Genomic DNA, 27,040 nt, shown 5'->3' with positions numbered 1-27,040 from the left:
AGACTTTGACTTCTAGTTACAATGCAGAAATGTGTGAGATGATTATTCCTTCTCTAATAAGTCATAAAATCACTGACTTTTAAAGACCCATCAGAGAGCTGCCTGAGGATCCAAAGTTGGAACAAAAATCCCCTGAATTCTACAAAATGAAAAGTCTCTCCTGGAAGAGATCTGCAGTGGGAGAAAGAGAAGCACGCCACAGGTGAGCGAGAAGACTCCAGCCCAAGTCTGAACCAACTTCTGACGGTCAGGTGTGGACAGACAGAAGGATGGGGCAGTACAGCAGGAGGAAGGCGATCTCCCAGGCACGGAGGGTTAGGAGTGGGGCTGCTGGCTGGGCAGTAATGTATAGAGACCACTAGATTTTCCCTGGTTCTACGGACACAAACACTGCTGAAGCAAATGTCGTGATCCCAGCTCAAAACATCTGAAGACAATGGGGAATAGAATCTAAGTCAAACAAGCAAAGCCTAGAGTCAGCTAAGCTACAAAAGAAATCAAATCAGCCCCACATGAGGGGCCTGACAGAGTAAGAGGCCTTTCTGAGGGAAAATATGATTCATCTTTAACTGTTCTTAGGCAATGAAAGTTTGTCACACAATTACAGACATTTTTAAAAAATGACGTCCACAATCACATGAAAGGAAAAAAACCCAATAGAAGATACACATAAATAAATGGTACAGATGTTGAGAGTAGCAGACTGGAACTTTAAAATAATTACGATAAATTACTTCTAATAAATTATGATAATTAAACAATTTAGTTCAAAAGGTGGACAACATATGAACAGATGTAGAATTTCAGAAGAGAAAAACTATATTTAAAACAAAATAGAAAGGCCAGAATTAAAAAATATAGGCTGGGCTCATGTCTCCATACCCAGGTTGAGGTGGGAGGACTGCTTGAGTCCAGGAGTTCAAGACCAGCCTAGGCAACATAGCCAGACCCCATCCCTACAAAAAATTTTAATAGCTGGGTATGGTGCCTGTACCACTCCTATAGTCTGAGCTACCTGGGAGGCTGAGGCAGAGGAACTCCTTGAGCCAAGGAAGTCAAGGCTGCAATGAGCCATGATCACACCGTTGCACTTTAGCCTGGGCGACAGAGTGAGAACCTGTCTCAAAAATAACAATAACATCACAAGAATCCATTTAATAGATTCAACAGCAGACTGGACTCAGCACAAGGAAAAACAAAATGAGTGAACCAGAAGATAGAAAAAGAAATTATCCAAATCAAAAACACAAACAGAAAACAGAATGAATAAATCAGAGACCACTGGGATAATATTCAGCACTGTAACATACATATCACTGAAGAACTAGAAGAAAGATGAAAGCACAACAAATATTTGGAAAGACTATGTCTGAGGATTTTCAAAAACTGGTAATAGAGGTCAACCCACAGATCCAAGAAACTCAGTGAACTCCCAGGAGAATAAATACAAAGAAAATCATACGTAGGTAAATAGTCAAACTGTAGAAATCAAACAAAGAGAAAACATTAAAATCAGCCAGAGGGAAGAGGGGGAAATATTATATGCAGGGGAATAATGCTAAGAATAACCACTGACTTCTCTACAGAAACAGTGTAATCCAGAAAAAAAGTCAATATACCTGGAAGCAATATCGTAACATCTTTTTCTTTTGCTGAAAGAAAGAAGTTAATCTATAATTCTATATTCACTGAAAAATCTTCCAAAAAATAAAGGTAAACAAATATTTTCAGATCAACACCTGTTGACAGAATTCATTAGGATAACTTACTCATTATAAAATAAAAGTTAAAGGAAGGTCTTGAGGCTAAAGAAATAATACCAGATGGAAGCTAGGAATTGCAAAAAGTAATGAAGAACACCAGGAAAGAGCAAATATAAGGATAAATATAAAAGATCTATTATCCTTATTTTATCTGCTTTTAAATTTCTTTTGTGTTTAAATCTATTTTTTATTTAAACAGCCAATAATGTGTTGTGAGATGTAACATGCAAAAGTAATACAACAAGTGCACAAGAGGTAGATAGAATCATATGGTTATCACACTGTTTAACAAGCAATATATTATTATTTGAAGGTAAACTAATGTTAATGGTGCATATTATAAAAGGAACACTAAACATGACACATAGAGGAATAAGTAAAAAATCAATATGGGAGATAAAATAAAATGCCAAAAGTATTCAACAAGCCTCCCCACAAAAGGCAGGAAAGAAGGAACAGGAAACAACGAACAGGAAAGACAAACAGAACGCAATTAAACCAAAACTCTGAATAATGGGTTAACTACTATCAGACTAGATTAAAAAACGACCTGACCATATATTGCACACAACACAAAAATAATTCTGTAAATATAAAGGTATGCACAGGTTTACAGTAAAAGTAAAAGTGTGTGTGTGTATATACACATGTTGCATACTTTTCTTCGTATCTTTTTTATCTACACACACACACACACACACACACACACACACACACACACACACACCATGAAAATACCAAGAATAAGAATACTGGTAAAACTACAGTAGTATCAGACAAAGCAAACTTAAAGACAAACATTACTAGAGACAAAGAGGGGCATTTCAGGATGATAAAAGGGTCAATTTATCAGTAAGTCATAACAATATCAAACATGCATACACCTATTAACAAAGCTTCAAAAACCATAAAGCAATGTTACAAAGGAGTCTAAGATAAATCCAAACTTATCAATAAAGACTCCTCTCTCAATTACTGACAGAATATACACATACACAAAGATATAAAAGATATGAAGAAAAATATAAAACAATTTCATCTACATTGATAGTTGGAGACCACTACACCAAACACACACAAAATACAATTCTTATCAAGCACACGTAAAACACTCACAAAGACACATTAGATGCTAGGCCATAAAACAAGTCTCAGTTTTAAAGGACTGAAATCACGTTCTGTGACCAAACTGCTACTAAACTAGAAATCAGTAAGATATCCAGAAAATCCTCAAATATTTTGAAATTATGTAACAAAATTCTAAATAATGACAGGTTAAAGAAGAAATCACAAGTCAGAAACATTTCAGAATGACTGTTTAAAACATATAAAAAGCGGCCAGGTGTGGTGGCTCATGCCTGTAATCCCAGCACTTTGGGAGGACAAAGCGGGTGGATCATCAGGTTAAGAGATCGAGACCATCCTGGTCATATGGTGAAACTCTGCCTCTACTAAAAATACAAAAATTAGCTGGGTGTGTGTAGTCCCAGCTACTTGGGAGGCTGAGACAGAAGAGCTGCTTGAACCTGGGAGGCGGAGGTTGAAGTGAGCCAAGATTGCACCACTGCACTCCAGCCTGGCAACAGAGCGAGACTCCGTCTCCAAAAAAAAAAAAAAAAGAAAGAAAAAGAAAACAAAAAAGAAAAACCAACAACAAAAACATACAAAAAGCTGCAGAATGCAGCTAAAGCAGTGCTTAGAGGGAAATTCATACCATTAAATTCTACAGTAGCAAAAAGGCTTAAAAATCAATGATCTAGTTTCCACTTAAGAAGCAAGACAAGGAGTAAATTCAACCCAAGTAAATGGACATAATGAAGAGCAAAAAAAAACCCAGAAACTAGATCAAGAATAGAAAAAGAGGCCGGGCGCAGTGGCTCACACCTGTAATCCCAGCACTTTGGGAGGCCGAGGCAGGCAGATCACAACGTCAGGAGATCGAGACCATCCTGGCTAACACGGTGAAATCCCATCTCTACTAAAAACACACAAAATTAGCCAGGTGTGGTGGCAGGTGCCTGTAGTCCTAGCTACTCGGGAGGCTGAGGCAGGAGAATGGTGTGAACCCGGGAGGCAGAACTTGCAGTGATCTGAGATTGCGCGCCACTGCACTCCAGACTGGGAGAGAAAGGGAGACTCCGTCTCAAAAAAAAAGAAATCAACAAAGTCAAAAGCTGGTTGTCTGAAAGGATTAATAAACTTGATCAACCCTGAGCAAGACTACTTGGGGAAAAAACAGAAAGTACAAACGGCCAATATCAGGAATAAAAGACAGACTTAGCAATAAAAAAAAAAAAAAAACTATCACTATAGATTCTTTAGATATTAAAAAAAAAAGTAAAATATTATTGATAATTTTATGTCAACAAATTCAACAATTTAGGTGAGAAAGAAAAGCTTCTTGAAAGACACAACTTACCAAAACCAACTTAAAAAATTTGGATAACCACATTTTTAACAAAAAACATAAATTATAATGAAATAACCTTCTAACAAAAAATGCCCCAGGTTCTGATGGTTTCATCAATGACCTCTACTAAACATTACAAAAGAAATAATGTCAACCAATCATATGCAAATTTTCTCAGAAAAATCAAGAAAAAATATTTCCTAATAGTTTCACAAGTTCAGCATAACCCTAAAATCAAACCCTAATGATGGTATTATTAATAAAACTTTAGACAAATATCCATTAATGACACAGAAACAAAATTCCTTACCAAGAGACTAGCAAACTGAACTGAGCAATATATATAAGAGAATAGCATATCAAGGCCAAGTGTAGTTTATCATAGGGTGGGGCTTAACATTCAAAAAATTAATGCATTTTACCACAAAACAGGAGAAAAATCGTATGATGATCCCTATAGATGCAGAAAAAACATGACAATATTCAAAACCCACTCATGATATTAAAAAAGCAAAAAAGATATACAATTGAAAAAATAAAACTGTCTTCATTCATGGAGCATAAGATTGTTTAAGTAGAAAGCCCTATCAAATTTCAACAACGAAAATATTATTCATCCCTCAGTATATGCAGGGGGTTGGTTCCAGGACCTCCCCACTAAATATACTAAAATTCACACATACTCAAGCTCCACAAGGAGGCTGTGTGGAACCCACATATGTGAAAAGTTCGCCCTCATACACAGGTTTCACATCCAGGGAATACTGTATTTTTGATCCACATTTGACTGCAGATGTGGAACCCTCAGATACAGAAGACTGATTGTATTTATTGGAAAAAAATCTGCATACAAGTGGACCTGTGTGGTTCACACCTGTATTGTTCAAGGGTTATCTGTACTAGAATAGGTGAATTTAGCAAGGTCTTAGGATACAAAAATCAGTTGCATTTCTATACACCAAAAATGAAAAATTATGAAATTATACATTTTAAATGTCATTTAAAATAGCATCTAAAAAATTAAAAACTTAGGAATAAAGTGAACAAAATATGTAAGACTTCTGCATTAAAAACTATAAAACACTGCTGAGAGATTTTAAGCCCTAAATAAATGGAGAGATAACCCATCTTTATAGAGTGGAAGACTTAATATTGTTAAGATGTCCATTTCAAAATGCTGGCATGATTTTTTGGTAGAAATTTACAAGCTGATTCTAAAATTCATGTGTGAATAGAAAGGACCTAGAATTGAAAACACATCAATAGGGTAAAATAATTGCTTTCATCAAATGCTACTGTAACTATGACGTAAGCATATGGAAGAAATGAATTTCAACTCCTTCACCCTGTTCCACACTCAAAAATTAATTCAAGATGGACCACAGAATCTTAACTGTAAAAGGCAGATTAAAAAAAAGAAAAAACCTTTTAGAAGAAAATATAGAAGAGTATCTTCACAAACTTGGAGATGGCGAAGATTTCTCAGGATAAAAAAAGAACCAAAAAAAAAAAAGTTGACAAATACAACTTCATCAATATTAAAACTTCCTATTCATCAAAAGATACCATATTAAGAAAGGAACAGGCAAGCCACAGTCTAGGGAAATACACTGACATATATGTGACAAAAAAACTTAATGACAAAGGACTACTCAGTCATTAAACAACTCAGTAACACAAGCAAAAGATGGGAAAGACCTGTGACAAAGAAGATACATGAAAGGCTAATAAGCATACGAAAAGGTGGTATCATTAGCCATGAAGAATGCAAATGCAAACCATTACATATCCACTACAGAATGGCTAAAATCCAACAGACAAACTATATAAAATAGTGAGGATGTCATGCAACTGGAACACTCATATATCATGGGAATATAAAATAAAACAACTTTGGAGAACTGGTGTTTTCTTGTGAAGGTAAACACATACCCTATGACCTGGCAATTCTACTCTTAGATTGTGCTGTGAGGGAAAAGAAAACATACATATGAAAGAATGTTCTCAGTAGCCTTATTCATAACAGTCCCAAACTGGGAACAAACCAAATGACCACTGACAGGTGAATATAAATTATGGCATGTTCATTCAATGAAATATCTTGAAGCAATAAAAAAAAATTCCTAAGACATACAATATTGATGAATCTCCAAAAGCAATACATTTATTGAGTGAAGAAAACCCAAAACTAAACAATAAATACTGTAAGGCTTCATTTATACTAAGTTTGCCAATGAAAAAGCAAAGCTAGTCTTTGATGACAGAAATCAGAAAGCAGTGAGGTAACAGAAAAGGGTCACAAGAGGATTTGGGGTGATAGAAGTCTTTCATATTGGTGTAGATGGGGGGCATTGCTGTACATAAAGGTGAAAACAAACTCAATACTTAAAATCTGTGTATCTTACAATATATAAACTGTACTTCAAAAAACAGCATCATTTATTGTCTTCTTCACTCTCCACCTCCATCAAGAAAAAAATATATAGTATTTATTTCATTATTGGAAAACCCTAATATGGGGCTTTTGAAATGTAAAATGAGAAAGTAAAAGTAAAAATAAAATCAGTAAACAAACCACAAAGAGACACCCAATGAAAGTACATGCACATCTATTTGTATCTCTGGTCAAAATTCTTAGTGTACCATTTGTAATGTAATAATTTGATAATGAATTTGATTTTTTTGTTGCAAAATTTATCTCTTAAAAGCAAAATAATTTCATGTTTTTAAAAATTAAGCTGCTTAAGTTAATTGCTAAGTGTGACTAAAACAAATCTCATAAAAATCTACTTAATTTACATGTATTAAATGTATGTTATCTACTTCCAATTTTAAAAGGGAAAAGACAATCTACTCATTTCTGAAATGCCCCCACCCCAAATAACTAAAAATAATACCTATAGATCAATTTGAAAGAAATGATAGGTCACTGTGGTTTTTGTAAGGCAGAGATTTAAGAGATGGAATGGGATGTTTTATTGAGGAAAAAATAGCAGAAGCAAAATATAAATAAATAAATCTGAAATGGAGAAAGCAGCAGTCTGTATCACAGAGAGAGACAACATAAAAAAGATTTAATTTCCTCTCCATGCTAATTCAAACTGGTAGGAACTCCTTTAAATGCTGGTGAAGCTAGTAAGGATTCCCAGGCTAAGTTTTGGTTATATGGAAAATAGGCCATGATTAATGAGCTATGTGGATAAAGAAAAAACAAGGACCCAGGAGGTCTCAATAGCATTTTCCATCCTTTCCTCATGGGGAATAGGCATAATTTAGCAGCTGGAAACTGCACTGCCTACAGCTTTAGTGAATATGGCAGAACACAATAACTTACACATCAGTTCTGAAAGATACAATTACATATGTGCTTCTAAATATTCTAAAGAAAATAATCTGATATTAAAAGTTATGACTCCGCAGCTATGTGGAAGTGAATTAAGGCAATCAACCACCATCACCTTCAGTTTGCTGAAAATGACACCTGGTGGCAGTGTCGCTAAAATACAATGCAAAATAATAACTGAAACAAAAATAAACTCTTAAAATGTTATAAATGCAAAACTTCAATCACAAGGTGACTTCTGTATGTACATATGTGTGTGTGGGGGGGTGCGGTCATATTCAATCACATATTTATAAATTACATTCATTCAATACTATGACCAAATTAAATTACAAAACATATGATTATTTACAGATCTATAAAACAAAAGTAAAAAATCAAGATGCAAAATTGGCATCATTTACTCTATTAAATTGACATAATTTAGGTATCTTTAAAAAAGTCCTCAGATAAAAGAAAATTACTAAAACAAACCTAATGTTTTAAAAACCTCACTTTCAAAGATTTTGGAGATGTGAAATTTTTGCTATCCAAGTCATTGAGCTAGGAATCTGAAGTCTATCAAAGGACTATCTAGTTAGTTAATATCCTTAGAAAAAAAAAATCACATACTACTTAAGCCAAAAATCATCTTCTGACATAATTTACCAACTGAACTCAAAAAAAAATCATTTACACCAATTGTGACTTCTGTTCACAGCTGCAGTATTAACTCACTACATGCCCAAGCTGTGAAAAACAAAGGTCAAACTTACTAATTCTTCTGTTGAAACAAAGTATGGTGATGTGATCAGCTGCCTCAAAATGCAGGCATACAGTTTTTAATATGAAGTTTTAAAGATAACTCTGACCATTAATCAAACACTGGTCCATACCTGATAGGTCAAACTATACTCAACTTCTGAACAAAATATCTATGTAAGGTATCAATAAAATCATTGACTGAAACACTGATTTCAAGTAAATGCAAAATGAGCTATAAAAAGACAGGTATGATAAATTTAATAAAGGCTCAAAACAGATATATCCTTATTTTACCCGTTTTCCATCTTTGGTCTTCTTTAAGTTCCAAGTGCCATCTGGCAACTTCTCAAAGAACTTTCTTGCTTTTGGTGCTTGGTCAAGAATATGAGCAGGTGGAATACCCAGAACTTCCACTATTTTATTCATCTGATCTACCTGTATTAAAAATAAAAACAATAAAACCTGTCATTTCTACTGTACATCTACTCCTGCTCATCAAGTCATTCATTCATAAATAAACTGCACACCTCGTATGTGTCAGGCACTCCTCTAGATATCCAGCATACAGCAATGAACAAACACAAGAAAAGCCCTACCTTCCTTGATACCCCACAGAAGGGAATACCCCACAGAAGGGAAGATAGTCAATTAACAAACATATTATGTCAGGTAGCCATGGATACAATGTTGAACAGTAAGGAAACATGAGAGGAAGTTTTAAAGTTTCCGTTCTTGGGGAATTTTATTTAAATTTTTTTAAATTTACTTATTTTTGAGACAAGGTCTCGTTCTGTCACCCAGGCTGGAGTGCAGTGGTGCAATCACAGCTCACTGCAGCCTTGACCTCCTCCCGGGCTCAAGTGATCTTCCCACCTCAGCCTCCTGAGTAGCTGGGACTACATGCATGCACCACCATGACTGGCTAATTTTCTCTTTAGATGGAGTCTCACTCTATCACCCAAGCTGAAGCGCAGTGGCGCAATCTCAGCTCACAGCAACCTCCACCTCCCAGGTTCACGCAATTCTCCTGCCTCAGCCTCCCAAGTAACTGGGATTTCAGGCATGCGACACCAAGCTAGGCTAATTTTTGTATTTTTAGTAGAGACGGGGTTTCACCATGTTGGCCGGGCTGGTCTCGAATTCCTGACAAGTGATCTGCCCACCTCAGCCTCCCAAAGTGCTGTGACTACAGGCGTAAGCCACTGCGCCCAGCCTTATCAATAAATAATTAAATACATGTCAGATGCTGGCTAAGAACTATGGGATGAGAAGGGGTACTGCAACCATAAGTGGGGTATATGGTTTCACCGAGAATGTGACATCAGAGCAAACACTAACATCAGCAAGGGACTAGCTCGGAAAGAGAATTTTAGGCACAGGAAGGAAGAAATGCAAAGGGCTGAGTATGGGCCTGTGGCTGGCATTTTCAACGGACCACAGAGAAAGCTGTGGATGGACCACAGAGTGAGGGAAGAAGGAGAGACCACGTAGTCGTGAGAGAACTGGCATCAAAGGGAGCAGGAATCTGTGGGCTACTCAAAGGACCTCGGCCTTTAAAATGAGTAACATAGCAAAGTTTTTCAAATATTGGTTAAGCCCAAGAAAGATACTAATTTACAAAGTAAGATTTATACTAAAACAAAAACAAACTATGGCAGTTACTATCAAAGAGTAGCTCACCAGTTCAAGCTGAAATGAATTAAAAGGGGCTGGGCAAAGTGGCTCACACCTGTAATCTCAGCACTTTGGGAGGCTGAAGCGGGCAGACCACTTCAGGTCAGGGCAGGAGCTGCTCTCATGGTGAAACATCATTTCTAGTAAAAATACAAAAATTAGCCAGGCATGGTGGCGCTGCCTGTTAATTCCAGTTACTCGAGAGACAAGATTGTGCCACTATACTCCAGCCTGGGCAACAGAGCAAGACTCCATCTCAAAAAAAAAAAAAAATTAAAAGGAAGGATGGAAGAGACAAGTTTCTGACACCACCTATTAACAGCTGCATAATCCGGTACAAGTCATTAATGCCTTTGGCCTTTCTCTTCTCACTTATAAATAGACTGATCAAGATCTGCAATGGTCCATTTTTCTTTTAAAAAACAAACAAACAAAACCCCAGAGGTGAATAGTTTTTAAAACAATGAAAGCCCGATTTCTCTGACTGCAGGGAGGTGTGGCCTGTCCCCGCCCTCCCATTCACTGCCTCTGACCTTCAAAAATATTCCAGAACACAGACTGAAAACCTGTGGAATACAGAATTGCACACAGTCTCTGTAGCCCGACAATTCTATAATCTAGTTTACTCTACATTATTCAGACTGAGTATCCATCAGTCCTACTGATCATTACCTCTTCAACTCCAAATCATAATCTCAAAATTTAGAGTGATGTTTGTATCTCTGCAGGAAGGCCGTCATTCCTTATCATCTTTTAAGCTTTGTTACTGTATTTAACACCTGTAAAATGTATGCCAAAATACTTAACACTTTCTAATCTAATTAACTGTTCTCCTTCATGAGTAGATTAAAATATCCTACTCCTATCTCATAATTCTAAACTTTACATTATATGACAACTGACAAATATGAAAAAATAGGTATATTCAAACTGACCTCCCATTTGAATGATTAAATAGACATCTTTGCCTAAACACAACTTTTAAATTACACTGTCACAGATGAAAGACAAAAAGAAATTATGAAAACAGAATTTGTACAGCAATACATCATTTACCTCATTGGCACCACTGAACAGAGGTTCTCCAGTGTGCATTTCAACCAAAATACACCCGAGGGACCACATATCAATGGCAAGGTCATAAGGCATTCCCAGTAGCACCTCTGGAGACCGATAAAAGCGACTCTGAATATACTGGTATATCTGAAATATATTTCAAAACAGTATTACTTCAATTGCTCAAAACTGCAGTCAGCACTGGATTAAAAACATTGACGTGGTATTAACAGAAAAGAATTGGCTAACTCCTGAATTAGGGTTCCACTGACTAATTTCAACATTAGACTATGAATATGGCTTAAAGAACTAAACATTTCTAGGGACTGGTTAATCTGATTGTGAAATGCGTCATACGTAAAGATTCAAGTCCTTTCATTTAGTCTAATCCTACCTAGTCATCATGGTATTTCTTAAAACAATTATGCCTCACTAGAAAAAAAAAACAAACACTATTGAAAGTAATTTATTTCCCTAATAATTATTTCTTCCTACTATGGCTGGCACTTAGTTTACCACAATCTTAACAACTAAATTGTATTTAAATTAACCTAAACAATGTATTTCTCAGCGTTAAATTCAAGTAACTTCAATATAATGTAATTTAAAATTCAGACACTTGTACTCTTGCTGTCTCACAGATAAATCCCAGAAACACTACCACATAAGATTCAATTGAGAGCTGTCTCTGATCAATAGCTTCTTCTCTCTTCTCTCTCTGCCTCCATCCAAGACTTCTTACAGAAACACAATCCTGACATGGACTATTTTCAATGAAGTAATGTGAGGATCTCTTCAAAGACCAATTTGTTTCACTTATTAAAAGGGGGAAAGAAAGAAAATCCTCCTAATTAAATTTCCTAACTTAACACCCAAACCATGCAGCCAGAAAGCTCATGAAATTTTCTGCGATTCCCACTGAAACCTCCAGCCAAGTCTTCAAGAACAATCTCAGGCCTCCATAGACAGGTCAACCAACCTTAAGGAACTATGAGAAGAAAGTCTAATTTAAAAGAACTGGGAAGAAGTACTGCATTTCCAAGGTTTTTATAAGCCAATACCACTGTTAATTCCCTAGGCCCAAACACTCACCACTCCTGAGACTTTTATTTCACAGCTTATCTCAGGAACTTTGTCACCTCCCTATCTAATTTGTTTAAAGCAGTTGCTTTCCCCAAAACACACTTGCCCTACCACCTTCTGATTCTAATCCAGTAGATCTAGGGGCAGGGACATGGCAGGTCTATTTTAGAAATAACTTCCCGTGTGATGCCAATGAACTTGAATAATTAAAAACTTATTATAGGGATAATTGGCTTATTTTGGCTAGACAGAAATAATAATGTTTAATATTAGGACAAAATATATAATTTGGCTTAAATAGGGGAAAAACTTCCCAACTCTATAATCTATTCAAATTACTCTTCAAGATGGGCATGTATTTTTCATTCACAATACACTCTATCCCATATAAACTACGAGCATCTCTTGATTTTTTGAAGGCATCTAAAACTGCAAACTTTGGTCCCTACTCCAATTTTTAAAAATTACTTCAACACTCGATAGCATCACTGCCATAAGAGAAGTTGCAGAAAATAACAAAAAGACAGTCCTATTAACTGGCTATAAATCCTTATGATTAATCTGTTATAGTTAAAGCCTGGACAAAAGTGGACAGGACAGAAAATTTCACTAATTTGGAAAAATAAGAAACAGAAAAGTCAGTATGAAAAATTAACATCTGTATGTTAGTTGGGTTTCTTTAAAACAGAAGAAATATAGTTTCAATACTTAAAAGCAAAAAGAATGGTGTTAAAAATGAGTAAAATATTATCAAATGGTGACACTAATTCCTTTCAAGAGGAGACCCCTGTAACTTCTATTTTACATATAAAACAATGCCGTTAGAGTAGTTTTCATAATGCCGGAAGAATGACAGGAAAAAATTGCTTTCCTAAATCAGCGAAACTTTTCAGCACTACGAACACATCTGTTTTTAGCAGTCTCAAAAAAACCAGCTTGGGTATGTGTCAGAACTTAAGTAAATTTTAAATAAGAGTGGGGAAAAGAAGACAAACATCTATCAAAACAAGTACGTCTATACTTTAGTACCATGACTAAGGCAAAATTACCTGCATTTTTCTGAACCATCAGTTTTTTAGAAAAATGATTTATCTTGATCCATCTTCAGAGAAGAATTTTACAGCAAAGATTCAATGTTCTAGTACTGAAAAGTCCCAAAATTTATACTAAAACCTTTACTTGAGAAATACAGTTACAAATCCCCTAATATTTAATCATTCCATCTCCTATTCTCTCCCTTAATCTTTTAGCATACATACAATTTTAAATATACCCATTTCAAAAAATTAATGTCTTTTGACTCAAAGTATTGCTATTTGCATTTTAAAAGGTATTTCCCCAAAACAGATATCCACACGTTAAGTAAGTGCTACATTTTAAAGCTAAATAACCATCCAGTAATTGCCTCTAAATGGTATACACCTTAGTAACATTTCGAATATTAGGTTGGCGCAAAAGAAATTGTGATTTTTCCATTGCAAAAATGGCAACTGCAATGGCAAAAACCGCAATTACTTTTGTGCCAACCTAACACCTACGCTGTCCTACTTCTATTTAATTCCTATTTAATTCACAAATGCTGAAATAATACTTACCCTCTGCCCCAACTGACAAGAACTGCCAAAGTCAACGATCTTGATTGCACTGCGTTTGGGGTTACAAAGAAGGATATTTTCAGGTTTTAGATCACAGTGAATGATACTAAGTTCTGGAGTCGCAAGGAAAAGCAGTGCAGTGCACATCTGTTGTGCAAACTTTCGTGTGAGGTTCAAAGAGACCCCTCGGAAATTGGTGTTTCTCAGCAAGTCATAGAGGTTGTAGGAGAGCATTTCAAAAACTAAACAGAGATGGTTCCGAAACATAAAGTGACGTTTCAAATGCACTGAAAGAGAAAAGTTTCATTTTAAATTACATATACCAATAAATGAGAGTAACAAACACATGCACTCTCAAATGATCTATAACATTATTACAACATCAAATGCAGAGTTCAGTTAAAGTTTGGAGATCAGCATTTTGTAGTAACAGCAGTTTTTAATCAGTTAAGAATATCTAAGTTGCTCTTCTGCTGAATTAAACAGGTACAGCGTTTGTCAATAAGTGATATAAGGTAAGCAGTACTACCAAAATGCCTTGTTTCTTTAAAAGTCAGATCTGAAAACACAAGCAGCAAATGGACAAACAGTAGTAAGAATATTTCAGCAATTTTTATCTTCATTTATAAATGAAAGCACTTTTTACTTCCTGAGAGCCCTACCTCACAACTTCCTATGTCTAAGCTCCACCTACTGGGATCTCTGGTTTTTGACAATGCTGTACTTGGCAGCCCTCTGTGTAGGCTTTGAAATTTATCTGCGCTGCAGAACTTTACATTTCACTGGTAATTTTCTGTCACAATTTTCAATGATGGCTTTTTTTTTTTTTTTTTTTTTTTTACCCTTTAGGCAAATACAATAAATGTTTGAAAATCATGCTTTGGTAAAAGTATTGGAGGACTTAACTGTGTTTATCAAATTAGTAAATGACAACTCGTGTGTGAGACTGAAGGTTTGGAAAACTTCAAAATAAAGCTCAGCTCCAAGAAGAGATGATAAGGAGGCTTGTAAGTGGGGCAACAGCATAGAACACATAGGTCGCTATCACTGTTGACCCTCTAAAAAGGCTGAATACTCACTAAATTGCTTCAAAGATTGTGCTTTAAGTGTTAACACTGACTTCACATCAGATGAGGTTATTCGATAAAGTGCTGTCCCTCCCTGTTAAGAGTCTTACATACACCAAACTGAGCACCTGTGACACAACTGCAATGACATAAACTACCCATCTGTCAAGGTTACTTTCATTTTCTTTTACACTATTACAAAATGAGAGGTTTCTCTACAGATCTATCTGGAATAAACTGGAGAGTAATCAATGTCTGATAACTAAGAACTGTGGATACATTGTGTTTTCCTGGGAGTAGTCCTGGGCTGCCTGCCTCAAAGCAGTGGCCATCAATACTGCTTTTAGATCTTTCATGATATAGGTGATCTAAAGTTAGAATAAGTAACACAATAAAAATAACTACATGGCTATAGAGGAGTCTACAGCACAACTCGATACTAAAAACAACAAAGGAATCCTTAAACGTTACCTAAGAATGTAAAATATCTGTTCTTAGTCACTTCAGTTTATAGGTTTAAAACTAAAAATGTAGTTCCATGATACATGCTCACAATCATGGTCCATGTGTAGCTTTTAATCTCCTGGTTAAGCAGGAGCCACAAAATGAATGCAAAAAGTAACTGCGTCAGAATTCTAATGTGATTATAAAAATTCCTTTAAGAAGCTCTGTGATTAGAATGTTCGTCCAATGAAAGATCAACCTACTCAGTTTCACCTGACCTCACAATTCTTTATTCATTTACTTAGTATCTACAATGTGCTGACATTGTCAAAGAAAAATCAAACAAGCATATCTGCTCAGTCTTTTTAACTGAATTTTGGGGAGAATGGAGGGCTTGGCAAGACTTTGTTGTAGACTTAAACTGAATTTTAACTAGACCATGGCAGGTACCAAATAATCCAGATAAGAAATTTGGCTACATGGTAAAGTAGTAGATGTTTTTGAAAGTTCAAAGACAAGATGATAAAACTCATCAGAATAAATCACACTCATCAATCTTTTTAAATTAAATTACATCACAAAATACAACTTTCAGATACCTTAAGTTTAAGGTATCAATTCAATTGACATGAACTCGTCTAAAGTGCTTTTGTTTTCCAAACAGAATCTCAGTTTCTTGAGACATTATGCATTCACCATCTTCTAAAATAAGAATTTAAAAACTCATCCAAAGAGTATCTGCAATAACTAATACAATTAATAAAATGATCATTAATGTCACTTTATTCAAAACAAAATACTAGCATTATACGTAACTGAGTAGCTAATATTTTTTGAGTATTTAACTATATGCCAGCTATGTCTTTTTAAAATAAAGCAGAATTAAAATGTTACAGTAATGCTATCAATATTTTTTCTGCTCCATAAGCAAATACTCAAGCATGAGGAGAAGGCAGGAGGCATGTTTAGAAATCACTGTGTAAGTCAATCATCCTTAGAATGTCCTTGATGTGCTTCTAAAACCTTTGAATGAAAATGGGTCACCTCATGTAAGTTGTAACTGACAGTGAACAGCAAAGTTTCATTGAGTGTGACAAGAAAGATTTTAAGGTAAGAATGGTATTATTATGAATTATATCAGTATCCATAAACTAAGAAAAATTAATACAAACTCATTTTATATTTTAACAATGAGGAATGAGAGGTATTTCACAAACAAAATCTAATCTAAACAATCTGAAGCTTTCCCTTTTTAAACATCCATTATTTGTTTCTACCTTTTTAAGGGGGGACCAAAGAACCATAATGTTTTCTTAAAAGAATCTGTTAAATAAAACTCAGCCTTACGTGTATCAAGTAAGGTCAGCATTTCTGAACACAAGTGACTATGGATCTGTGCTGATCTTAAGGTCTGTATCTTTGATGGCATCTTATATGAATACTTAACAGGTTTTTCCTTGATGGTACATGAAATGATGGTGTCTTACAATCACTGACATACTAGATTTGATTTAAAAAACTATGAAAGAATGTATATTAGAAGATGTCTTGTCCATGTATCAACTGGCCCTAGACTTCAGTATTTTCATAATTCTTCTGTCTCCTGTTTCTGTTTTCAGAAGGAAGACTATGCGAGAATGAAACAAACAGACTTTGGAGTGAGGCAGAAGTACTGTAGTTTCCGATCCTAGCTGCAGAGCCCTATGACCCTGGGTATGCGGCTTCTTATACAAACCACCTGTAATTTAAGGAGTCTACCATCTTCCTTAAAAGACTGCTATACATTATTACAGATGATGGAAGGAAAGCATAAGGAATGTGGTGGAAATTCAATAAGCAGTGGCTATTATCTCTTCTCTGTAGTCGTAAGTCTAATAGCTTCTAATGCCGCCAAGCTGATGAGGAGACTGGAGAGGAGCCTGAGATCTTGCTGCAGATGCCCCAAAAATGGTTCCGCAACCACTAACAACATACTAGCTCACAACTAGCTTCTGAGCTAGATTAGAAATGGTTAAAGTTACTGGAAAGATGACCTTATGGATAAATATACATCATTAGCAAACAAATGGTACCAGTAAGCTGCAAATAAAAAAACACACACTACTCTCATTTTCTTCTACATGGTACGCTACCTGGAAGGCACATTCCCCAAGACTTAGACTATTACTACCAGATCAAGCCACTTATATAAATCTTCCTGTCCAACAGAAAAAAAATTTTTAATCAACCACTTTAAAATAAAATCAAAATATTTTGATAAAAAAGAACCATTAACTCAATGTTTTGGTCTGGGTTGGGGCACACTGCACTGTTTGCCTGTTTGTTTACCTATGTAGTATTTCATTTCAGTGTCATGTTTGTTCATGAGCTCAAGAAGTCGCACTTCTATCTGTGCTTGATTCAGAAAAGCCTTCTTGTTCTTTATTATTTTAATGGCAACCCATTCTTGCTCCACACGATCATATGCCTTTACAACCTAAAAGAGAAGATGATTCTCTATTTCATTAATTGCAACAATTTCACAATATTTATAATTCACCTTAATTATAACATTTACCTAATTCTCAATTATACATTTTTATAATTATCATTTTTCTGACCTCCCTAAGTAGAAGAGATCCTGTCTATTTCTATTCGATATATATGCATTTATCACACAGTAACTTTAAATCAATCTTTTAAATTGAATTTTTTTGCATTTGTACAGTATTTCTAAATATCCACAAAACATAATTTTCTTAATAAAATTAGATTAACTATTTTCCTCCTTCAGAAATAAATTATGAATCTTGACAACTGCTTAGGTTTTATCGTTCTTACTAAATAACACTATAGTTTTATAGTGTTTAACTCACCAAACTATTCTTTTAATGAGAGAAACCTGAACCCTAAGAATACGTATGAAATATTTTAAAGTTTATCTGCAGAAGGCTTCAGATAACTTTCTAACTTTCAATTAGATTTTCATACATAAAAACATAAGTATATAAAAGAAAAATCAGTTTCGACATAAAAAAAAAAATCAAACACAAATTACCAGTAAAATTCCACAATGCAACAAATGCTGTAATTGGGGGATTATGATAGTTTTAAAATGAGAATCACTGCTAAGGAAACCACAGAGTTCATGAGCACACATCACCATGCGTGCCTCTCACCTGAAATGTGACTCATCTAAAATGAGGTACATACTACTATAAAAGAGTTACATAAACATTACAAAATCAATATATAAGTAAAAGAAAACATTACCTCTTATTAACCAGTGACAATCATTACAACTAATAAAATAGAAGTTACATTTATATTATACATTGTCTGAAAAAGTAATTCTTTTAGATACATTTTCTAGCACATTCAAAAAGTCTGGGGATGGGGAAGAAACTCCAAATGATTCCAAGGTGTAGGATGAAATCATAAGGTCAGGCAGAGGATGGAACGTATGTTCTCAGATCTTCATCAGTCAAGGCTAAATCTACTGTGACAGATTCTGAGTGGCTCAACCGAAATCAAACTTGGAATAAAAAATGCACTAATATCCGGTTTCACTTAATTCTAAAAGACACTATCTGTGGTCTTTTATAACAGAGGCTACCCTTGTAAACATGTGGCTAAGTGGTTCTGATATGCTTCTGTTTCACTGGATGTTCTGACTGCACTAAGAGTTGCAGTTCAGTGCCCAGATCCTGATGAGCTGCATGACAAAGGACACTCATGGGGGCCTGAGGATCTACTGACTTGCCAAACAGTTAACGGGTTAACTGACAGTTTTTGACCATGAATTACAAATTCAATAAGGTGTTCTTGTTTTTTTTCTTTTACATCAATGACTAGAGAATTTAACTGGTCTAGAGCCCAGACATCAGTAATTTTTCAGGTAAGCTCCCCAAGAAATTTAAATACGCAATCAGGATTGATAAGTATTGGCTACGGAAATGGAGATATCCCTTATTTGACAATAACCTGACACAGAACGTGGAGAAAGTCTGACCAAGTCTATACAGAAGATATTACTCTGCTGAGGGACAGGACCTGAACTTCAACGTGGACACTGCACAACTCCTCAGCCCAAGAGTTTGGGCAGTATCAGTCTGCCCTGGGAAAAAGGAGTTCAATGTCAAACGGGCCTCTGTCATCACAGAGTTCTGTGCTCACTTCTTCTGTGGAATCTGAGTGTGAGAAAAACTAAGGTGAAGGGGAGAAGAAAAACGTAACTATGAGCACAAAGACTGAATCATCAGGGGCAAATCAGCTTAGAGAGCAGCCTGTATGGCCACAATTTGCATGGTAGATGTTCAGGAAAGTTAGAAAGTAACCTATTAGGCCCAGTGCAATGGCTCATGCCTGTAATCCCAACACTTTGGGAGGCCAAGGCGGATGGATCACCTGAGGTCGGGAGTTCGAGACCGGCCTGGCCAACACTGGTGAAATCCCATCTCTACTAAAAATACAAAAATTAGCCAGGCGTGGTAGGGGGCACCTGCAATTCCAGCTACACAAGAGGCTGAGGCAGGAGAATCACTTGAACCCAGAAGGCGGAGGTTGCAGTGAGCCAAGATCGCACCATTACACTCCAGCCTGGGCGACAAAAGCAAAACTCCATCTCAAAAAATAAAAAATAAAAAATAAAAAAGTGACCTCTTAAGTGCAACTGCCCAAATGTTAGTGAAGTTGTCATGGCGGAGGTAGCAATGTCTAGGTCTAGAGCAGCAGTCCACAACCTTATGGGCATCAGGGACCAGTTTTGTGGAAAACAATTTTTTCATGGCCAGGGTAGGGGTGAGGTGGATGGTCTGGTGATCAAACTGTTCCACCTCAGATCATTAGGCATTAGATTTTCATAAGGAGTATGCAATGTAGATCACTCGCATGCACAGTTCACAATAGGGTTTGAGCTCCATTGAGAATCTAACGCTGCTGATCTCAGAGGGCGGAGCTCAGGCGGTAACGTTTGCTGGCCCACTGCTTCCCTCCTGCTGTGTAGCCGGGTTGGGAACCAGTAGAGGGTGTTCACACCATTAGTTAAGGACCGGGCCTGACAAATGCCTTTCCTTAAGAGACTGACAGAGAAGCTGCTTCGTACTGACAAACAGGAATACCTTAATCAAGAGGGACTCCCAGGCCATGTGTGGTGGCTCAGGCCTATAATCCCAGCACTGTGGGAAGCTGAGATGGGAGGACTGCTTGAGCCCATGAGTTCAAGACCAGCCTGGGCAACAGAGTGAGATCCCACCTCCACAAAAAACAACAAATTAACCAGGCATGGTGGCACGTGCCTGTAGTCCCAGCTACTCTAGAGGCTGAAGTAGGAGGATCACTTGAGCCCAGGAGGTCGAGGCAGTGAACCATGATCACTACTCCACTGTGCTTCTGCCAGGGTGATATAGTGAGACCCTGTCTCAAAAAAAAAAAAAAAAAAAAAAAAAAAAAGAGGACTCCCAAACCACTGAAAAACCCCTCAGAAGAAAAAGAGGTTATAATTCAAGGAAAAAGTCCCTGGATTATGTGTAGTTACCAGAATTCTTTCAAATCATGGGAAGAAGACATATACACGTGACATCAGGGACTGATAGGGCCACACTGGAGTGACACAGGTCTAACAAAAAAGGTTCATATTTGCTTACACGTTTATTTTTCTGGATTTAGACCTGTGGCTGCTAATGATATACAGTACATTTTCTGTTTTAATCATGATGACTTTTTCCTCACAGGTTAAAAAGGAGCATATATTTTGCTTTCTCTCAGGGCAGGAACAGAGAAGTAAGCACATGCAGGTTCCATAGTTTAAGAAAAACAACAACAACAACAACAACAAAAGGCAATTCAGGAAAAGTCATTTTGATTCCCATTCTATCCTCATCACTGAAAAAAATCAGAAGATGTATTTGGACTGCAGGTTAATAACCATCTCGTTCCACAAGGGTTGCAAGGCAGAAGAGACTGGGACTATCAGCAAATCACACCTCAAACAAAACAGAGTTCTGTGACTCAATGTGATAGAAGGACTTACAACTGGGAACAGCTGGGGGATCACAGCCAGAGATCCCCCAACTTTTTTTTTTTTTTTTTTTAAATAAATAGAGACAAGGTCTCGCTATATTGTCCAGGCTGGTCTGGAACTCCTAGGCTCAGGTGATCCTTCTGCTTCAGCTTCCCAAAGTACTGGGATTACAGGTGTGAGTCACCACACCTGACCCGAAAAAATCTTTTTAAAAGTACAAGAAGGCTAGGCATGTGGCTCACGCCTGATATCCCAGCACTTTGGGAGGCCAAGGCAAGTGGATTACCTGAGGTCAGGAGTTTGAGGCCAGCCTGGTCAACATGGTGAAACCCTGCCTCTACTAAAAATACAAAAATTAGCCAGGCACGGTGGCACACACCTGTAGTCCCAGCTACTTGGGAGGCTGATGCAGGAGAATCATTTGAACCTGGGAAACGGAAGTTGCACTGAGTCGAGAGTGCACCACTGCACTCCAGCCTGGGTGATAAGAGAGTCTGTCTCTAAATAAATAAATAAAGTATAAGGAGAAAGACCAAAAACTCTTGGTATTGGTGAGACTGATACAAGAGACTAAAACAGCCTGCCTGCTTAGAGGTCTGGTATAGTTACAACATGAGGTGGGAGAAAAAGCCAGAGAACAACCCCCAGCTTTCCAAAGCCTCCAGAAAAGTGAGTGGACTCCCACTGTGCCACCTGAACATGGTAAGTCTTTTCTCTTTGAAGTGGTCTATCAGAGAAGAAGGTAAATATCTCTAGCACAGGTAATTAACAATCATCTACAGACTATACAAGACCCCTAACAAAAAGGCAATACTATCTATTAGTGATTTAAATTTACCAGTCATTAGTAAAATGAGTACTTGGTAGCCATAGAAGTTTTTAGAAGTCTAAGGAGTTTTTATTACTGATGCAGTATCACTACCTTTAAAGAATTATGGTCATCCAAATACTTGCATATCCACTGCTGAGCTCTATTTGCAAATATTAAAAGTATACTCGAGGAAGGGCTGTAACAACAAGATTCACTAAGAAGTTCTTTCTAATTAACAAAATTCAGAATTTTCCATTAAATTACCTGTCCAAAGGAACCTTTGCCTATCAAGGAGTCGATTTCGTAACGATCCATCCACTTTTCTCCGTTTTTTACAATATAATCATAGTTATCATCATCATAACCATCATTGTAAACCTTCCGTTCCTTCTTATGACTAGAATCGTCTCCCTGGCCCTGTTGGTGTCTTCGCTTCTTTTTTGCATAGTAAACCTGAAATGAGAATACATAGTGCTAACTGTAAAATTTAAATCACTGTAAGGGGAAGGGAATTATCAGTGTATATTGAGACACATCTATTTTCTACAGTTGACATTTGAGTTAGAAAATAACACTGATATAACCAACAAAAAAATGTCTACAGTGAAATTCATTATAGTTACACTGTTTATAGACTTTGTAAATAAAAAATGTTAAGTGACTTCTCCAAAGTATGCCATTCAAGAAAAGTAAAAGGACCTAGTTTATATTTATTTGTTAAAGTATAATTTATATACAGTGAGGTGGCACGGATCTTAAGAGTTCAACATGAGGAATTTAGACAAAAGTTACCAAATGCCAAACAGCCAAGTAACAGCCAAGTAACACTTTCATCTACCTCAAGTTCAAGTTCTCTCATGCCCTCTTCCAGTCAATCCCAACTTCACATTTGGGATATAAATTCTCTCTTCTGTAACTTGCATGTATTTATTTGTATTTGATTTTATGGCCACGTATTTTTAGAATAAGTTTAAATGTAAACAAACTGATGTTTTACTAAAATAAATAGGCCCTCTGAGACATGCCCAGTTTTTAAACCTATAAAAATATAACGATTAATGAAAAACAGCTATAGCCCCTTTGCCCCCACTCCCAAAGACCATAAGCCTACGGTTAATCACAGGCTGAGTTATTTTCTTTAACACTGTTTCTAAGACTAGTAAAAAAAATAACAGATGAACTAGGAAATAGTCCAGGTAACTGGTAAACTAACTTTGGCAAAATTATAAATTACACTGCATGGAGTAACATCTGAAAAAGTCTACTTTATAAGGTGGTAAGACATATTAAAACAAGCTCCAACAAAGCTACTGTTAACAACAGTTTAACTGTAGCTTTAACAATTTATCAGAAAATAACAAATTTAAATTAATATACTGTTATCAACAATTTATCAGATATATTCAGATAATCACAAGCTAGTCTGGAACATGTTTATAATACATAAATGTGTACAAAATCTAACTCAGAAATGTTCTCACAGAGTTCATTCTAATTTTATGTTGCCGCACTGCCACTGTAATGTAGTAATACTGGCATTAAATAACATTAAGTTGCTATAAAATTTGCAAGTACCTAAGAACATCTTTTCACTTTTCAGCTAAGCAGCTCTAAAGCTGGCAAAGGACAAGCCTTCAACACGAAAGGGTGCAGGGCTCCCACTGGAAGAAGAAAGCAAGCATGGGTTCTTCTCCAGAAATGTTCCTTTAATAATAACTTTGGAGACAGAGTTGAAGCCACAAGCAAATGGCAATCAAGCCAATGGTCCAAGACACCAGAAAAAATTTTGGTGGCAAAACACCAAGTTGTAAGGCAAGCAATTTAAAGTGCTGTGTCTGTTTTTTATCTTATTTACTTACAACAAAAAGGCTTCTGGACATCTTATCATAAAAAGACATAGATAAAAGAACACACATAAAAATTTAAAAGACAATAAAATCACAGAAATATAGATAGATCAAATACACTAGGCCAAATGCCTGTAACTAGGTATTAAACATATTTCAGAGCTTTCTGACACCCATGGCAAAAGTAGAAACAAATATATAAAAATTCAAGCAAAAATTCTAACACATATATACTTTTAGAGTCCTTATTCCCCTTGTTTAGAATAAGAGCTATTATAGAAGTAACTCAAATGAAAAAAAAAAAAGAGAAACAAATAAAAATTTAAAAAAATATAATATATTAAATACAACCTTAAAAAATCAAGTTATCCACAATTATCTTTATACTTTGCAGTCCTTGTTAATATATATTTTACATAGCTGTAATTATATTATTTCTAAATCATTAGTCTTCATAATAATCATCAATATGACAATTACTAGGAATGAAAAAAGTTTAGGGTAAATAGGTCACAAAATCGCTTTTTTTCTCACTGACGTATTGCAAGATAGATGTTATTATAACAAATCAAGTCTTACCTCATTAATATGCTTGTATGTTTTGATCAAGTCAACAGAAAGTTTTCTCAGGGGAGCAGTTGCTGGGTCACGGAAGGTTTGGGGCATCCGCCTCTGTAACATGACAATATCAGGCATCACCTTAAATAGACAGAAAAGACTAGCACTTTAACTATACTGCACTGATATAAATTCCCTCTTCTGTAACCTGCATGTATCTACTTTTTAAAAGTCATCTACATTAGATGATTATACATTCTCTCTCCAAGTTCCCTTTTATGTGGATTCCAATAAAGACAACCAGTAGAACAAACAAATGAAATTAGAAGATAATATGCCCAGCTGCCTGAGGCTTTGATCCTATTCCGCCAAATTTAAAGTGGTGGAATTGCAGACATACCCCAATCTAGGAGACACACAGGATGCTGCCCATGAGGGCTTCTCTACCACACAATTAGCCCAAAGAAAATTTTTTTCTGAATTATTCCCAAAACCTGACCAGGTTCACAACTAGCCAACAAAGATAAACCCAGCCCTCAGAGGCAACTTTCAGCTTCCTTAACATAGAATTTCAGGACCCAGCTGGCACCAAAAAAGGAGGCTGGCAGCAGAGCCCCATTCCCTCCAACTGCTCCTAACGCCACCAGACCCAGCTGCCCTCTGAAAAACATCTGCCCCTAACCAAGGCTTGCCCTCACAGTCCCCCCGTTCCCTGATCCCAACTCATGGCTCTCAACACTTCTGACAGGCAATGAGGGGTTGCACCATGAGCATCCTGCTAGACTGTTTCCACAGCCATTACAACAGAGGACAGAGCAGGGGCATGCACCCCCTCTATATACACACCCAGGAGTGCTGCAGCTAGTGTCAATGATCCTGGATTGCTGTCCAAGTGCCACTGCTCCAGCAAGTGTCATGCCTCAGTCAAAGGGTTCCCAATGGGGGTTCTTGAAATCAACAGATCCTCAAAACCAATTATTTCCATCAAGGTGGTCACAGCCATTCCCCCTGGCCCATCCTTGTGTTCCTGCCCAACTCTTCTGGACATTTGTGCTGGGAAATGAGCCAGAAGACCCTGACACAACATCTCTCCAAGGACACTTGGGTCAATCTGAGGGGCAGAGTGACAGTAAACACATCATACTAAGACCTCACAAAAATGTGAGGAGTCATGGTATAATTGTTAACCTAACCCACACCAAAAAAGAGAAGAGGGGAGGGTTGTACCAGTGGGCAGAACAGGAAGCATCACCATCCATGTGGTCTGAAAAGATAAAACTGTTATGGCATTTACCTACGTGTGCTTTATCATGAACCAACATTAACACTGGTTTCTTCTGCATGTATACTCAAACTCTAAACAGTTGTTACCCAGAGGGCAGATTCACCCATTTACTGAAATAACAGAGCCTCTTCTCAAGGACCTCTGCTTCTTAAAATTCCAAATAAGGCTGAAGGGGAGGGGGGGAACCCTTGGTGATTATAACTATTTGTCTGACAAAAATCATCAGAATTAAGATGATGTAACTTATTTAATTTTTCAAATATATAGTCTTACTTTTCTAAACAGTAGGTAATGCTAAGTTCACAGAATATTTTTATACTATTCCTTAAGGACTTAATGCATAAATTAATATGGGTAATAAACATGTTAGTTTTTTTGTGAATGAATGCTGTAAGCATTTAGGGTGATGAAAGGTTTCCCTTAAATGTGTTTCCTTTTTTAAGTTCCCAGCATTGTTTTCATGCAGGTAGTTTATTCAGTAATCCCCTTTCTTGGGCTGGTGGAGTACAGCCTAAATGTGAGGTTTCACAAAATCTGAATCAGTGCAATGCTTCATTACAGCTATAATAAAACTTGATAGGAAGTATAAGCCATTGGTAGGGTCAACCGAATAACTTAACAATAAAGTAACAGTAACACTAGCAGGTGTTTACTGAACGACATGCTTTTAGCATGCATATTTTTACAAGTCTCCCATGTAATCCCCTCAACAATCTCAAGGGAGTTAAATAGCATTCCTGTGACCATTTTACACAAGAGAAACCAGAGTCTTCAATGTTAAAGAACTTGACCAAGGTCCCAGAGCCAGTTAAAGAACAGGAAAATCACCATCCGTGTGGTCTGAAATATTATCATAGTGCAGTTCCTGTAATATTATAGCTGAAGATGTCCAGGCCTAACTCCAGACTCTTAACAAGGACACTCTTGCCAGGAGCTCCCTATCAATGTTACGGCTCTAGTCTACCCTCTTAGCAATCATTTTTAGGCTATTTGTTGGACAAAGTAATTGAGGTATGCCTAAAATAAACACATACATTTATTAAAATTAGTTACATTAAAAAACTGTGAATGTCTTTAAGTTTTTAACTTGCCAATTTACAATTCCACTGGTATTTCAAACATCTGAAAAAAGAATCAGTGACTACATCCAGGAGTAATGATGCTCACTTAAAAACACCAAAATCACACACAATTAAAAAAACAATTTTAAACATATAGTACATATACAAAACAATATAAACATGAGTTACACGATCAAATTTCTGCACTCCATATGAGTGTGTGTGCTTAGCATTTCACAAAACATTGCTAACCTTTTCTACAACCGGTCAAACTCTGCCTACAAGGCCAAGTTGTTTG

General features: G+C 36.5%; 1 protein-coding gene across 6 annotated transcripts in view; it reads right to left on the bottom strand.

Moving 5' to 3' along the window:
* LOC105472647 (dual specificity tyrosine phosphorylation regulated kinase 1A) overlaps nt 1-27,040 on the bottom strand; it is a 150,227-nt gene that overhangs the window by 10,592 nt on the left and 112,595 nt on the right. For 5 of the 6 annotated variants that reach the window (XM_011726075.2, XM_011726077.3, XM_011726074.3 and 2 more), the window contains 6 exons: nt 24,418-24,537; nt 22,256-22,444; nt 17,508-17,655; nt 13,669-13,955; nt 10,991-11,137; nt 8,555-8,695 (listed from right to left, as the gene is read on the bottom strand). In XM_011726075.2, coding sequence (XP_011724377.1) covers nt 8,555-8,695; nt 10,991-11,137; nt 13,669-13,955; nt 17,508-17,655; nt 22,256-22,444; nt 24,418-24,537 — 1,032 coding nt within the window. The remainder of the gene's footprint in view (nt 1-8,554; nt 8,696-10,990; nt 11,138-13,668; nt 13,956-17,507; nt 17,656-22,255; nt 22,445-24,417; nt 24,538-27,040) is intronic. The other variant, XM_011726076.3, reaches the window with a different exon arrangement.

This window comes from Macaca nemestrina, chromosome 4 (assembly GCF_043159975.1).
Source record: "Macaca nemestrina isolate mMacNem1 chromosome 4, mMacNem.hap1, whole genome shotgun sequence".
Lineage (NCBI taxonomy): Eukaryota > Metazoa > Chordata > Mammalia > Primates > Cercopithecidae > Macaca > Macaca nemestrina.
This window is presented reverse-complemented; position numbering and strand designations above follow the sequence as displayed.